This window comes from Eleutherodactylus coqui, chromosome 9 (genome assembly GCF_035609145.1).
Source record: "Eleutherodactylus coqui strain aEleCoq1 chromosome 9, aEleCoq1.hap1, whole genome shotgun sequence".
Classification (NCBI taxonomy): Eukaryota; Metazoa; Chordata; class Amphibia; order Anura; family Eleutherodactylidae; genus Eleutherodactylus; species Eleutherodactylus coqui.
In genome coordinates, this window is record NC_089845.1 from 100,736,986 (window position 1) to 100,753,719 (window position 16,734).

Sequence of the window (16,734 nt, forward strand, 5' to 3'; positions counted from 1 at the left end):
TGTGTCTGTATGTAGTGCTGAGATCTATATGAGGGCAGTGAGGAGGGGGAGACCCTTCTGTCCTCACCTGTAGTAATGTGTGTGTGTATATAGTGCTGAGATCTATAGGGGGATATTGGGGAGGAGACACTTCTGTCCTCACCTGTAGTAATGTATATATTAATGAGATCTATAGGGGGCAGTGAGGAGAAGGAGAAGACACTTCTATCCTCACCTGTAGTAATCTTTATATAGTACTGAGATCCATAGGAGGACAATAAGGTGGAGGAGACACTTCTATCCTCACCTGCAGAAATGTATATACTACTGCGATCTATAGGAGGGCAGTGAAGAGGAGACACTTCTATCTTCACCTGTAGTAATGTATATATTAATGAGATCTATAGGGGAACAGTGAGGAGAAGGAGAAGATGCTTCTATCCTCACCTGTAGTAATGTGTTTATAGTACTGAGATCTATAGGAGGACAATAAGGTGGGGGACACACTTCTATCCTCACCTGCAGAAATGTATATATTACTGAGATCTATAGGAGGCCAGTGAAGAGGAGACACTTCTATCCTCACCTGTACTAATGTGTATATAGTACTGTGATCTATAGGAGGACCGTGTGGAGAAGGAGACACTTCTATCCTTACCCGTAGTAGTGTATATAGTATTGAGATCTATAGTGGAACTGTGAAGAGGCGTAGAACTTTCCAGTGCTCATCTGTAGTAATGTGTACATAGTACTGAGATCTATAGGAGGAAAGTGAGGAGGAGATGTCTTCCCCCTCGGGTAGTGTTGTCAGGATTTTGTAATCCTTTTCTTCTTCTTTCATCCACATTTGTCCCCTTTTTCAGGTGGTTTCCGCTTCCTTGGACCCTGGTGACGGGAGGAACGCTGCCGCTCTTCGTCTTCTGTCAGTCATGCAGATTAACATCCACCCAACTACAGGACAATTCTGGGAGCAGGAGATCCCCCCACTTTTAGAGTATCTGGAAGGTGGGGTTCATTTTCTTGGAGTGACACCTCCTTCCCCGATCGTCTTTTATCAAGGTCTCTTTTTATAGGATCTGCAGAACTTATTGTGTGCATTTAATTTGCCCATATGCTTCAGACTGTTTTCTAGGTACTTCTCCTCTTAAAGGGCTTCTGAAGGAATAATAATCGCTGTACAATGGGAAGTTCTGCAGCTTTCTGATAGATTTAGTTTTTTTTAATTCCTCGCCTTTTTCAACATCTCTGCTTGTTGTCAATGAACGAAAATATTCTCCTATCCATGCTTCTCACAGCTGAAGGTATGCTAGAAGTGTCATCACCAGGGTTTGGCCGGGTTTCTATACTGTGGTAACTGCATGGGTCAAAACCCTGTCCATCCATGACCGCCAACGGTCCTGGGATCTTGCCAGCATTATCCGCCAGGTCATGCGGTCATTGGCTGTTGTGGTTGACTGGGTTTTCAGACGCATGAGGTTACTGCCGTGGGGAAGCCCAACCTTTCTAAACTCTGGCCCCTCAGCAGGGAATGATGTGAGGATTTCCTATAGAGATCACCTGGGGCCACTTCCGAGGCACTGATAGTAATGCTGAAGAAATCCTGACAACATGGACTGTGCGTGGGGGAACCAAAGAGTTAGTGTAGACAGTGCGGACTCCGCACTGATCCATTGTAGCAAACTGTCAGGATGGTGGGAAGAGGGGAGATGCTGATGAAGGTGAGGAGCTGCAGATGCCTTGAACCCTCTGGTGATGTCTCCTGATCTGTGGACTCTTATCACATCTGTTTTTCCAGGAGTGACTGAGAAGCCTCATCAACAGCCGGTGTGGGAGGAGCGCCTGCTGAAGGTAAGGGGCGCTGTCTGTTGTCTAACAGCATGGGCGGGAAGGATTTGGGTTAATAGGCTTGCTGTGGGCCATCCAGCCATGAGGGGAGGTAAAGGCCCACCAGGGGTCCTCTGATCTAAAACATTCACTGTGCTCTGCTCCTTGTGGGCTCGCCTGGGGTCCTCTAGTCTTGATCTGGTACATTTACCATGGATGTGCTCCAGCACTCGATAGACATGCTGCAAGCCATTTAGTTTGGGAATCTGATACATTCAGTACGTTGTGCCTTGTGCTCTTGTTGGGTTTGCTCCAGGTCGGGCCTAGGGTCCCCTAGTCTTTGGATATGTTACATTCACTGTGTTCTGGTTAAACGGTAACTTCACTTTCTACAAACTTTTGATATGTCTGAACAACATGTCAAAAGTTTGAACAGTGGGATTTGGGTGCTGGGACCCCCACTTGGCAGCTGAAGACGGATGCATAGATGTCTGTGGACATCTCTGTGTTCATCTTTAGCTGCTGAGAGCAGCTGACAAGTAGCAGAGGCAACCAAAACGGCACAGCATTTCAGTAAGTGCTGCAGCCCCTTCGCTTGAGCGATCAGCTGGGGTCTCAGCACCTGACCCTCTACTGATCAAAACTTTTAACATGTTGTTCTGACGTGTCAAAAGTTTGCAAAAATTGCAATTACTCTTTAAGCTCCTAGTGGTCTCGCTGTGGGCTGTCCAGTCATGGAAGAAGGGCAGGTCAGGCTGGGGGTCCTCTAGTCTCAGGATCTGGTATATTCACTATGTTGTTCTCCAGTTTCTGGTGGGCTCCCTGCAGGCAGTGTCCGATGATGTCTGGATCTGTCAGCTCTCGCAGGAGATGAGGAAACAGCTCAACAATTACAACAACTCTGCTCTGGAGAAGGTGAGTGGCCAGCTGTGATGATTGTGGTTATGGCGCTTTGTGTCCTGCAGGGGGCGACATTCACTTCTTTATGTTCATTCCTAGAACTTCCTCTATAAATGCATCGGGAGCAGCCTGGGTGCGTGTGCCAACCGAGAGCTGGTTAGGAAGGAGCTCCAGGAGCTGCTAACCTCTGCCCGCTACCAGGATGAAACCGACAGAGAGGTAACAACATGTCTGAATACTACAATTCCCCCCCATCCGCCTAACTGGACAGCAGGGCAGCATAGGGGTCATAAAGCCAGGTGCTGAGCCCTGTGGGACTGTATAATGACTGCTATATAGGATGGATGATGTACGTCAGGTTCTGTTCCCGACTTCTCTTCAATTCAGAATCTACTTCTCATTGGCCATATTTGTTTCTAAGGCACTAATATCTGCCAGATGGCTATTTGCAGTCTGTATGTATGGCTTGTCCTCTGTCAGCTCTACCTGGTAGCCAATCACCCTGAGAGAACTCTCTGATTTATGGTCTTTGACTGAATGCATGCCACCTTTGGTATGACTACAACTCTGAGTACAGTGAGGATATCAGGCGGTGGAGGGGGAGCATTTGCTGTGAGGAAGATCCCTCACCAGGGGCACATATCTAGTGTATGGGCATGAAGCTTATCCATCATATAGTATACTGTAACGAACCCTCAACTGTGTGAACAGGACCAGGTTAGGACAGGTTTGCAGCCTCTGCCTGTTGTCACTGGATTGAGGCAGCCACTGTTTGCTTTCAGAGATTGTAAGATTTCTCTGACCTGATTAGTAATAGACACATTCCAACTTCCTCCTGATCTGGTGATTCGGCCTCACTGCTAGCAATTCAGGTCCACTAGGAAGGAGGCGGCGCCTGCTTCCCTCGGGATTGGCTCCAGAGGAGGCAGCACCTGCTTCCCTCGGGATTGGCTCGGGAGGAGGCGGCGCCTGCTTCCCTCGGGATTGGCTCGGGAACAGGCTGCGCCTGCCTCCCTCGGGATCGGCTCGGGAGGAGGCGGCCGAGCTTGCCTCCCTCGGAATCGGCTCGGGAGGAGCCGGCCGAGCTTGTCTCCCTCGGGATCGGCTCGGGAGGAGGCGGCGGCGCCTGCCTCCCTCGGGATCGGCTCGGGAGGAGGCGGCGGCGCCTGCCTCCCTCGGGATCGGCTCGGGAGGAGGCGGCGGCGCCTGCCTCCCTCGGGATCGGCTCGGGAGGAGGCGGCGGCGCCTGCCTCCCTCGGGATCGGCTCGGGAGGAGGCGGCGGCGCCTGCCTCCCTCGGGATCGGCTCGGGAGGAGGCGGCGGCGCCTGCCTCCCTCGGGATCGGCTCGGGAGGAGGCGGCGGCGCCTGCCTCCCTCGGGATCGGCTCGGGAGGAGGCGGCGGCGGCGCCTGCCTCCCTCGGGATCGGCTCGGGAGGAGGCGGCGGCGGCGCCTGCCTCCCTCGGGATCGGCTCGGGAGGCGGCGGCGGCGCCTGCCTCCCTCGGGATCGGCTCGGGAGGCGGCGGGGGCGCCTGCCTCCCTCGGGATCGGCTCGGGAGGAGGCGGGGGCGCCTGCCTCCCTCGGGATCGGCTCGGGAGGAGGCGGGGGCGCCTGCCTCCCTCGGGATCGGCTCGGGAGGAGGCGGGGGCGCCTGCCTCCCTCGGGATCGGCTCGGGAGGAGGCGGGGGCGCCTGCCTCCCTCGGGATCGGCTCGGGAGGAGGCGGGGGCGCCTGCCTCCCTCGGGATCGGCTCGGGAGGAGGCGGCGGCGCCTGCCTCCCTCGGGATCGGCTCGGGAGGAGGCGGCGGCGCCTGCCTCCCTCGGGATCGGCTCGGGGGGGAGGAGGAGGAAGAGGTGGCAGTGGTGGCAGCACCTGCTTCCCTCGGGATTGGCTCGGGAGGAGGCGGCAGCGCCTGCTTCTCTCTGGATTCTGGATCGGCCCGCTAATGCTGCTCTCTGTATTTGCAGGGTCTCGCTGTTGCATTCGGAATTTGCTCGACTCATCACTTGGATGATAGTTTGGATAAATTATCCGAGTTCCTTAAATCTGACATCATGAAGAAGAACACGGGAATCTTCAACCTCTTCAAGGTGCGTACGGCTCTGCTGACCTGCGATCGCCGTGACCTGAGGCATATTGTTCCTAAATGATACAGAATCTGTTACAACCCTTCCCCATCCATACAGTGCCTGCCCATACAGTATCTGGTGCAGTCCCCACACCCCGACATAGTGCCCCCTCTAGTCCCCATACCCGTACACAGTGCCTTCTCCATCCCCAATACTTCTTCTGTACTGGTAGATTGCATTGGTGGGGGAGACTCACCTGTCTATAATGGAGGTTGTGATTTCCAATGGTGCTGATTTTACACTTCTAATGTCCGATCCTATCTGGGCGCACTCTGGTAGCCATTCCACTGGGGATAATTTTGCAGGATTCACTATTGGGGTGCAGTGAGTGCCCGCTGTGACTCCCTAGACCTGTAGTTTTATCCTCGCGTTAGTGATGCAGTAGGCGGTGCGTTACCCTGGCGTCGGCGGACAGCCTGTGTCTTCGCTGGCACTGCGGCTTCCTCCCACCGTACGAGTGACGCTCTATGTGGGGAATGTTAATTTGATCTTCAGACCTCGCTGTAATGGACATAGCAGACCCTGGTGTTGTTGTGATGCTGTAGAACATGGCCGCCACTTCCTCCCTGAGGAATCGACCTGTGTGAGGAGGGGTCTGCACCGGAGACCGGGGGCGTACGATCGTCTACAGCACATGTTTACAGGAGACTACTCTGCATTAAAGCATCATATGTCAGAGGAGCTTCCTCACTGCCCATCGCACAAGACTGACTGACACTCAACCATGGGGCTGTGTACCCCGCCGCCCTGCCCCTCTTAATCATATTATCTAGTTCAAAAGTCTAAGGTGACCAGTGATCACAAGTACAGCTCCGCTGTCAGTCCTGAGACTCTAAGGTCAGTCACCCTCTGCCTGCCCTGATATCGTAGCTCCACCCTCTGATCCCTTGCCTCTCACTACCTGCCCTGATGTCGTAGCTCCACCCTCTGATCCCTTGCCTCTCACTACCTGCCCTGATGTTGTAGCTCCACCCTCTGACCAGCCCCTTCACTACCTGCCCTGATATCGTAGCTCCACCCTCTGATCCCTTGCCTCTCACTACCTGCCCTGATATCGTAGCTCCACCCTCTGATCCCTTGCCTCTCACTACCTGCCCTGATATCGTAGCTCCACCCTCTGATCCCTTGCCTCTCACTACCTGTCTTGGTGTCATAGCTCCACCCTCTGACCAGCCCCTTCACTACCTGCCTTGGTGTCGTAGCTCCACCCTCTGTCCCACCCCTTTACTAATGCCCCTGATGCTGTAGCTCCACCCTCTGACCCACCCCTTTACAATCTGGCCTGGTACTATAGCTCCACCCTCTGGCCCAATCCTCTCTACCTGTCTTAGTGCTGTAGCTCCACCTTCTGACCCGCCCCTCATATATCAGCGAACAGGATGTGATGCCCGTTAAGCTAATTCTTTGCCTGCCTTGTTATATGTGCTGCAGATTAGTCGCTGACCTGATTGTTCTTTCTTTTTTGCAGGATAGAGCAGATGGCGACCTGGAGAAGATTAAGAGCGCTCTCATCCTGTGTTACGGTTACGTGGCGGTTTACGCCCCCATTGAACTTGTGCTACCTCGAATTGAATCTGATATTTTGCGCAATGTCTTCCTTTACTTCCACACAAAGGTGAGGCCCCAGTGCCTTATTATATTGCTGCCTAGTGCCCCATCTCCTCCAGTGCACCATGAAGGAAAGCAGCAGGCACAGGGAGCTCTGCTCAGAGGTTGCCTAATGCCCATTTTTGTGCCCGATTCCTTTCCCTGACCCAGCACCTGGTGTCCATGTCCCTCAGAGTTGGCGCCCAGTACATATACTTAGTATATATGGGTCATGTCCTCCACATCTGCCTGGATCCTAATGTTCTGTTCTCCTGATTTACCTCTTAGGTTCTGGGGATAAAAGTAGAGCCCAAGGTATGGAGCGCCGCTGCCCTCCTGCTTCCTGTCCTCTGCTCTCTCTACTGCTTGCATGCCTTACACCAGGGAGGATGATGAGCGTTGGGGTGGTCTTGAGGGGGCACTACAGTCCTATGGAATTCTTATCTGGTGGTGGACTCACTAGAGACGAGCCAAGACCAGAGAGGGATGTTCATAGACAGCAGCCAATGGAGCACAGCATGAGGGTTGGCGGTGGGTAGAGTATAGATTGAGGACCATGGTGGAAGGGTGCTGATTTGTGGTGATGGGTTGTAGGTTGGCAGTGCCACCTAGCTGAGCACTATGTACAGCAGTAAATCCTAACCTTGTAACGCTGATCACTAATCTTCATCTTCATCACTAACTCTCATACTGTAAAGCTATATAAGTAACATGACGAGTGAGAAGGGCCACATGTTCTGCCATGTAGCGCTCCTCTCCTGCGCTGGAACGCTGCGCACCGCTACCAGACACAATGTACACAGGTGACGTATGTCATGTAGAAGACCTCACTACACCCCAAATCTCTCCGATATTATCTCCTCCAGTCTTTGTGTTTTACTAGGGGATGGGGACTGTGGGCTCATTATCATATTAAAGGTGAGATGGGAGGGGGGGATGCTGTGTATTTGGGGGGTATATTCCTGTTATTACAGGGGGTCTCTGTGTAATGTGGGTATATTAATGTTATTGCAGGTGGGAGTTTGTGTGTATTGGGGAGGGGGGGGTGGGTTATATTCCCGTTATTACAGGTGAAGATCTCTGTGCATTGGGGGGATATATTCCCGTTATTATAGGTGGAGGGCTCTGTGTATTGAGATGATGGGGGCTATTTTCTCATTAATACTGGTGGGGGTTGCTGTATATTGGGGGAGGGGATATTCTTATTAGAGACCCCGACATGTAATAAGGGGAATATACACTCCCCCCTTCAGTGCTATAGGCAGGGGACTCTGTATAGGGAGGGAGGGGGGTACCCTTAGAGACCCTAACAGTGTTTTTCTTGGACCCCTGCCTGTAATAATGGGGCTGTAGCCCCCAGTACACAAATCTCCACCTGGTATGTGTTTTGGGGAGAATATATTTCCATTATTGCAGGCTGGGGTCTCAGTGTATTGGGAGATGGGGAGTATATTCCTGTTATTACAGGCAGGAGTTGCTGTGTTTTTTTTGGGGGGGGGGGGGGGGTTAATTCCTATTAGAAACCCCCAACTTGAATATACCACCTAATACACATTATAAGTGGGAATTTTTATATTAGGGGATATATATTCCTATTATAGGCTGGGGTCTCTGTATATTCCTGTTATTATGGGCGGAAGGGGGGGGGGGGGGTTACAATCATTTTCGAATTTGTCAAGTCTCTTCTGTTGTGGTAACTGCTGCTTCTACGGTTGGCGGAAGCGATTCATTCCAGGGTAAGCAGCGGTTTCCTGTTCGGCGTGTGCGGGTGACACGAGTGCTGCCTGCGGTGACATCATCCCGTCATCTTCTATATTTAGGGATGTGAGGTCAGGGAGCTGCATTCTCTGTAGTCACCACCAGGGGGCAGAGGCTTGCAGGTTCCTCAGTTCCATAACCTAGTGCTTGAGAAAGGGTCGGGAGACGTCTGCCTCTGCTCATATGCACGCCAACATGTAATACTGGAGTGGTGTCCTTGTATAGAGCAGGGGACGGTCGGGGTTGTAGTGCCTCCGTATAGAGCAGGGGACAGTGGGGGTTGTAGTGCCTCTGTATAGAGCAGGGGACGGTGGGGGTTGTTAATGGTAGGTGACCTCAGTAGATGGTGATAATTGTTCCTTGCACGTTCAGTAATTATAGCCGCATGACTAATTTGTGGTGTTGATGATCCATATGAAGGTCTGTTTAGACCTGCTGATTTCTCGTTTGAGCGAGTGAATAAAGCTCAGAGTTCGCTTGTGCACCCTGTTTATACAGCAGATACATCATTGGCTCATTCAGTTGTGCACATGCAGTGTATAAATGAATGAGAATGAGCCAACGATGATTTTTATACTGAATGATTATCGTTCATTTTTGCTTGTTTGAATTATTTTTTACCTAATTGTTCCACGTAAAAGGGCCTTAATTGATCCCATCTGCTACTCATGGCCTCATTGCTACATATGGTGCTTCCTTGTGTGGCCAGACCCCTCTTGGATGGTACATTCATTCCTGCTGATTGTTTCCTTCAGACCTATTTCACACGGGCTACAAAATCTCGCTGCAAAGCGTTTTGTAGCGTGTGTGAAAGAGGCCTTCTGTTGTGTCTCAGGACCTGACCCTGAAGCTGTGCCTCATCCGGAGCATCTCCATGATCGGACTGGCCATCTGCAGCAGTTCGCAGGCCGGATTCTTCCACTTCAGCCGCAAGTCGGAACTGATTTTACAGCTGGTGGTGAGTATGAGCACTCCGCAGCTGGAGGACCACGCGTGACCCCAGAGATGTGACCTGCGTCCCAATTTGTCCCACCAGGAGTTCCTGAAGCTGGAGCCTGTGGACAGCCTGAAGTCCGCCTTGCGTCACCGCGCACTCACCGCCTGCTCCTACCTGGTGTATCCTGACTGCTGAGCCAGAATGATGAGAGCTGTAGTCTCGGGTTAAAAGGAACCTGTCATCTTGTTTGAGCCTCATAAACTATATTATGGGTCTCGAAGGTGAGGAAACTGGGGAGCTTGGAGAGCTATGTTTTATACTCAACGGGCGCCATGTTCCAGAGCTGTGTCCCCACGAAGTTGGCGCACGCACACAGTGTGATTCTTGTCAGCCAGTTCTGTGCGCTCTTTCCCCCATAAAGATGAATCAGAGAGCGCATGTGTACGGCCGGCTGAAGAGTGTCATGCTCTGTGCTCGCACCAACGTCGTGGCGGCACAGTGGGTATGACACACTGCTCCCCAGGCTTCCCGTTCCCTCATCGTCAAACCCTATAACATAGTTTATGGGCTCAAATGTGATGACAGGTTCCCATAAATGTTGCCTTTACCCCAGGCATTAGCTATTGAGGGGTGATTGTTCACCAGCTTGCTGATTGTTTCCAATAAGTCTCTGTAACTAAGGGATATAGATGTACAGGCTTCACAGTCCTCCTCTTTCCATATAGAATATATATTGTGGTGATGTTTGAGGGGCCTGCTTAGTATAGGAACCCGCTGGAGATTGCACCCGTCAGAGCAAATGCAGGAGAGAAGTCTGTATATGCGGCTGTAGAGCTGCATCGGAGGATTGCTTGCAATGTCTCGCCCCCGTTTCTCTGTGTACCCCCCTGTTTTTTCCTTAAGGCACTTTCAGTAAGCTGGAGCCTCCCCTGAGCGATGCAGATAAGGCGGAGATGATTAATACGGCTCTGTCCTGCGTCTTCCCTCTCCCGCCTATCTCCACCGGGAACATAGGAGAACTGCACAAGGAGGTAAGAGCTTCAGTGTGCCTCATCAAGGCGGAGTCTGAGGACCAGGGGGTGGAGTCTAACATCACATCACTGAACTTAACCAGAGAAATCGGGGGACAGAGCCTGTTTCATGGAGCTACGGACCAAATCAATGTAGATAGGAGGGGGGTACAAAGATTCTACATGGTGTCTGGGTGGAGCTTATGTACTATGGGGGGGGAGGCATGAGAGGAGTTCCCCTTTAATCCATGGATGGAGGGGTCTGGTCATTGTTTAAAAACCGGCTTCCTGCACTGCCTGTATGCTAGCTTGTCTGGTCACGGATTACCTATAACTGGGCTGTGATAGAACTCTGCGGTAATAGATGATGGGGCGTACATGGCAGGGTGCAGTACCTGGTGGGGGCTGACTGGGTGTACCTGGCAAGGGCGCAGCATCTGGTGGGGGCTGATTGGGTGTATATGGTGAGGGCTGACGGGATGTACCTGGTGAGAGCTCATGGGGTGTATATGGCTAGGGCACAGTACCTGGTGGGAGCTGACGGGAGTGTACATGACAAGCGGTGCAGTACCTGGTGGGAACTGACGGAGTGTAGATGGCGGGAGCACAGTACATGGTGCGAACTGACTGGGTGTATATGGCGGGAGCACAGTTCATGGTGGGAACTGACTGGGTGTAGATGGCGGGAGCACAGTACATGGTGCGAACTAACTGGGTGTACGTGATGGGCAAATCTCTCCATTCAATGTATCCCGCGGCACTCGAGTACTATGCAGTCCTTTTAGCAGAGGTATCCAACCTTGCAGAGCCACATCCCAGGGACCATGGGCCTCCAGTCCCCTCTATCATCCAATTATATGCATCAGTGGTGTATATAATAAAAACAAATCTTTATTACTCCATGTTTAAAAGAACAGGGGTGTACATGATGGGGGCGCAGTACCTGGTGGGAGCTGACTGGGTGTACATGATGGGGTCGCAATACCTGGTGGGAGCTGAGGGGTTTACATGACTGGAGCACAGTACGTGGTGTGAACTGACGGGGTGTATATGACGAGGGCGAAGTACGTGGTGTGAACTGATGGGGGCGCAGTACATAGTGGGATCTGAAGGGATGTATATGACAAGAGCACCATACCTGGTGGGAGCTGATGGGGTGTATATGACGAGAACACTACCTGGTAGGAGCTAACTGGGTGAATATGACAGGAGCACCATACCTCATGAGAGCTAACTGGGTGTATATGGCGGGAGCACAGTAATAATAAACTTTATTTGTATAGTGCCAACATATTCCGCAGCGCTTACATAGACGGGGGAATACAGAAAGACAAAAAGTACAAAAAATTACAGAACCATGGTTACATAGTAATCAGATGATGGAAACAGTAGGGGTGCGGGTCCTGCTCCAACGAGCTTACATACTACAAGTAATGGGGTGATACAGAAGGTAAAGGGGCTGGAGATGTGCACGGTATGGCGAGGTGGAGAGTGAGAGATGCTATACACATAGACAATGGTCAGACATTTGGCCATGTGACGGCAGAAACGGTATGACTGCAGGAGCGGTTTATGATGGCTAGCAGGGATTGCGGTCACTAGGGCAGAGAGCATGTTATCAGGCGGAGTACAGAGGGGTTTGTTTAGGGAATGCGGTACGCCTCCCTGAAGAGGTGCGTTTTTAGAGCACGCCTAAAGTTCTGCTAGTCCTGGATTGCTCTGGTAGCCTTTGGTAGTGCGTTCCAGAGGACTGGTGCTGCTCTGGAGAAGTCTTGGAGGTGGGAATGAGAAGTTCGAATTAAAGGGGCGCTCAGTCTGGTTTCGTTAGCAGAGCGGAGAGCCCGGGCTGGTTGATGTATTGAGATGAGGGAGGCAATATAGGGTGGCGCTGCACTGTGGAGGGCTTTGTGGATGAAGGTAGTGATTTTAAATTGAATTCTGTAATTAACGGGCAGCCAGTGCAGTGACCGGCACAGGGTAGAGGCGTCCGAGTAGCGGCTGGACAGGAAGATGAGCCTGGCTGCCGCATTCAGAATGGATTGGAGAGGGTAGAGTCTGGTGCAGGGGAGGCCGATCAGCAACGATTTGCAATAATCGAGCCAAGAGTGGATGAGGGAATCAGTAAGCGTTACCTGGTGGGAGCTGACGGGCTGTATATGACAGGAGCACAGTACCTTGTGGGAGCTAACTGGGTGTATATGACAGGAGTACAGTATCTTGTGGGAGCTGATAGGTGTACATGATGGGGATGTAGTGCATGACATTTTATCTCTTTCTAGACTCTGTATGCTGACACGATGGAGGCTCTGAAGGACCTGCTGAGAGGACTTCTCTTCTGGAACATAACCCCACAAGGACTGGAGGAGATGTTTCGGGTGGGTGCAAATGTGGGGTGCTGGGGTTATTGGGAGGTGCAGAACTTCTCACTATCTAATGTTTCTGCAGATCCTGGACCCCTGGATCCGATCCAGAAAGGAGCATGAGCGGGAGCGAGCCCTGGAGATGAGCAGCAGCCTCCTGAAGTTCTATCTACACAAGCTCAATGTGAATGTGAGTAGCCACCGGCCACAACCTGCAGCCAGCTAGCCATGTCATGGGGTACAAGTCACAGGGGGGGGGGGGGGGGGGGTCCGGGGGGGGGTCCCCAGCAGCACAGAAGTAGTCCCAGAGAAGAGTGTACTAAACGTGTGGATACACAGTGGGGGTTGTAGTCTTCCCAGATATGTGCTACCTCCGGATCTCTGTATACCTGTCACTCCTCTGCTGCTCCCCCATTTTCCAGTTGTCAGTGATGCTGCTTATCTTGTAGATGATTGGGGTTGTGGTTGTCTCGTGCTGATTGCATCTTCATTCTTTGCCTGCAGTGTGTGGTCTCCTTTCATAACCTGGGAATCCTGATCGGCAGGTTGTCCCCTCGCTGCTCGGACTCTTTGGCTTCCATCCGGCAGCACACCCTGGACTGCATCTACTACCTGCTGTACATCCAAATGAGATATGAAGGTAAGTGGCGGGCACTGCTGCTATGGCCTGCCCCTGTGGCCATGGCCTGTCCCTCCATTGCTCATCCCCCTTTTCACTACTCATGTCATACTCTACTGAGCGAGCTTAGATCTATATCGCTATACAGTACCCAAGTAGCAGCGGTGCCCATAGAGGATGTTACTCTGTCCTTAATGTGCCATCTAGTGCTGAACATGGCACAGAGACTGCTGTACTGTGCCTATAATAGTGCCCCCATCAGGCAGTTGGACATGCCACATCATCTCACTGACTTCAGTCTCCTCTCTGTTAGACAGGTGCTGCCATCTGTTGGCTGTAAAACCACATTCACACGGCCGTATTTGCACACGCAATACGCAGAGAATTGAACCCATTGATTTCAATGGGTTCATTCACATTTCCGTAATTTGTGAGCACAAGAAAGATAGAACATGCTCTATTTTTCTTCATATTTGTGCACCAAAGGTCCCCAGAGAAGTCAATGGGGGGTGCGCAATATGCAAGGAGATCCGTAAAACACTGAGTCATTCCACTGGAATAAGAACACATTTGGAACTAATTACCCATTTAATTGGCATGTTTTTGTTTGCTGTTGGGGCAAAAAGTACAGTAAAATACACTGATGCGCACGCAGAAAAGCATTGTTCATTCCACAAACACGCAGCGCTCAGGCGCGTACAAATATGCTTACTCTCGTGTAAAGCCGGCCTAAGGTTAGTCCTGTCTTGGAATTGATAAGTTGTGATTCTGGACAGCTGAATAGATGTGCTACGTCTTCTAATCTGTCTTTTCTGCTTTGTTTCTCCTTCACCAGTGGCTTTGGTCATGTCTCATCCTTCACCCCCCCCCCCCCCCCCCCCCCCCCCGCGCCATCCTCCTTTCTCTGTATCTTCTTCCTCCTCTGCTCGGCTGTAGCAAATGTCCTCCTTTGACTTTGGGTCATCTCTCCTTTTCCTTTTGACTTTCAGGCTTTGCTCCAGATCATAAAGATGACCAAGTGGAGAAGCTGCAGACGTTGCGGGACGGCCTCCTGAACCCCGACTCTAGTGTCTTGTTCCACACTTGCTTTGACATCGCCATGGTAAGACTGCTGCTCCGAGATCAATGATACGGGGGGCATAGGTGTCACAGTGATATGGGTGTGAAGGGGTCACAGAGGTACCTGGAGTCTTAGGGCCACACCAAACAGGAGTACAGCATGTAAATGGTGCATGATGGTTGCGGGGCCACAGGAAGAGATATATAGCATCAGGGCCTGGAGCCTGAAATTACACTTTCACCCCTCTATACCAGTCAGTGTTAGCCATCAGCTAGAGAATGTTTTTACACGTACACTGCTTAGTGATGAAGGAAGCAGAACAATTAATCACAGCCTTATTAGAGACTACACTGCCTACTGGAGCACATATTTTGAAGCTAACATTTCCTTAGCTCACATTTCAGCTTTGCTGTGTAGACTAGGACAGAATGATGAGTGAACGGAATCATCTCTTTCTCGTTAGAGGGTGGAGTCTGCAGGGTCATCAATGATCTGAGGGCTGCGGTTATCTGGCTGTTTACCAGTAGAGTAGGTGGGGTTAGCTCATTATTGGAGGGTGGTGTCATCTCTTTACCATTAGAGGGGTGGGGCAAGCACTGTAAGGTAGTGCTGGTGTGTCTAAACCAGTTGCTCCTTTATCTACCATCTAATGGAATGAATTAGATGTGTACATGAGGCTTGGGGGTAGGATGCAGGCACTGGTAAGTGTAGCTGCCAGTGCAGGCAGTAAAGGACAGTTACTGTATCTTTATAGTTGATTTGTCACCCTTGTAGTGGTAGAAGTTTTGGGGCTTGTATAGGGAGACTGACAGGTAACAGGATTGATGTATCTCCTCAGATCATCGGGAGGCGTCTTCCCCCAGAGCAGCTCACCAGCCTCCTCTTCAACACTTTCACGGGACTCTCTGATCCTGACATAAATTGCTCCAGAGCGGCTACTGTGATGATCAATTCTCTGCTGAAGGACCGGGGGACCATCTTACTTGCCAAGGTAAAAGCGGTGGTCCTTGAGGTCACCTCCGCATGGGCCGGGCTGAGGGAGGCTGATAGTTTTGTCTGCCTTTTGTCTCCTACTAGGTCCCAGATATAATTCTTCGTGTTCAGGAGCAATTGGAGGAGACCCCTGAGGAGCACGTCAGGAAAGCGGCTGTACAGACAGTGTATATCCTGGCAACGCAACATGTGAAAGTCGTGGTGTCCAGCCTTTTGTCCAGTCCTCTGCCATATGACAGGTAATGTCCGCCCCACCCCCAACCGGGTGCTCCACGGTAAACCCAACATCCTCATATTCCCCTTGTCCTACCTCTACTACCGGACCACCCCTCCCCATCCTCCCTCTACTGCCTGACACCCCAGGTCCTCTTCTATGACCCACACCACTGTCGTCCTTCTGCTACCTGACTGCCTGACCCCCCACCTCCGTTAGGACCTAATCCTTATCTCTCCCCATCCTCCTCCTACTATCTATTACTGTTCCCTTCAGCTGTGTAATTTCCTAGTACTACTACCCCTACTGTCCTTGTCACATTGCCTCTTGCAGTGAGATGGTCACCCTGTGGCAGGCGCTCTCCTCGGATCCTCCGCTCACATCTCAGGTGCTGAATATTTTGCTGGAGAAGATGACCGGTGACGTCCCCTATAAGGAGTGTAAGACTTCTCTGCTGAGCTCTGCCTCCGGTCGAGTGGCCACCCTCCAGCCTCTTGCTGTAAGTAGTCCCCTGATCACACTTGCGTCCACCGCAACCAGCATTGCCAATCTTGATAGGGGAAGCCATCACTGCATGTACAGCCGTTTTCATGCCTGAACCACCATATTCATGGAGCCCCCCCAATATGTGCCTCACTTGATGGGCAGAGCTTCACATTCCTGTTGCACACGTCCCACGACATTACATCAGCCATGATACATAAATGTAATGATGGCGGAGGGGCACAGGGGGCGTCCTGTAGCGGACGGGATATGAATGATGAGGAGAGTAGTGTTATGTGCATGAGCAATGTCCAATCAGTCTGCTGGGTGACAACCTCTACCGATAGTATAATGGCAGCTCAACGGACCCCTGATCCAGAGCTCCTCCTGCGCTTCCTGTGTCAGTCTTTACTATAGTTGTGGGATTATATACCTTTTCCCCAGAAATCACAGGGTGAAAAGAACTATAGGCTTCCATAGAGGAGAGGGCAGGGAATTATGGGAGGACTTGTTCATTATAAATGATGACATGGGTCCATACTATGACATTCGTGACTGCTGCACCTGTAAAGGGAGGAGCAGATCTGTAGAATTCAGCAGTCTTTATAAATGTCCGGTTCACATGTAATAATTGTTCTAAGCCTTGGGGGTCCAGCATTGACAACAGTCGGCTTGCTGCGCGGTTAGTTACGGGACGGCGGTCAGTATTTCCATATAAACCATTCGCTTCCTGCCCACCCTCCCTGGCGCTTTCCTTGCTGGCCGTCCGTCCTGAACAGGAGCTTCATTCCAGACGCCGCAGCTGTAACACATCTTCATTTCCTCCTTGCCGGGGGAGGGGAGCGTGGGGGGGATAGGGGGGAGTCTGGAAATACGGTC

General features: G+C 51.6%; 1 protein-coding gene across 5 annotated transcripts in view; it reads left to right on the top strand.

Moving 5' to 3' along the window:
* Positions 1-16,734, top strand: part of MROH1 (maestro heat like repeat family member 1) — a 53,970-nt gene that overhangs the window by 23,642 nt on the left and 13,594 nt on the right. For all 5 annotated transcript variants that reach the window (XM_066578179.1, XM_066578180.1, XM_066578178.1 and 2 more), the window contains 17 exons: positions 843-984; positions 1,775-1,827; positions 2,611-2,718; positions 2,803-2,922; positions 4,673-4,795; positions 6,303-6,449; positions 6,710-6,736; positions 9,015-9,137; positions 9,216-9,295; positions 10,030-10,147; positions 12,406-12,501; positions 12,572-12,676; positions 12,991-13,126; positions 14,095-14,207; positions 15,004-15,156; positions 15,243-15,397; positions 15,706-15,871. In XM_066578179.1, the coding sequence (XP_066434276.1) occupies positions 843-984; positions 1,775-1,827; positions 2,611-2,718; positions 2,803-2,922; positions 4,673-4,795; positions 6,303-6,449; positions 6,710-6,736; positions 9,015-9,137; positions 9,216-9,295; positions 10,030-10,147; positions 12,406-12,501; positions 12,572-12,676; positions 12,991-13,126; positions 14,095-14,207; positions 15,004-15,156; positions 15,243-15,397; positions 15,706-15,871 (1,965 nt within the window). The remainder of the gene's footprint in view (positions 1-842; positions 985-1,774; positions 1,828-2,610; positions 2,719-2,802; positions 2,923-4,672; positions 4,796-6,302; positions 6,450-6,709; positions 6,737-9,014; positions 9,138-9,215; positions 9,296-10,029; positions 10,148-12,405; positions 12,502-12,571; positions 12,677-12,990; positions 13,127-14,094; positions 14,208-15,003; positions 15,157-15,242; positions 15,398-15,705; positions 15,872-16,734) is intronic.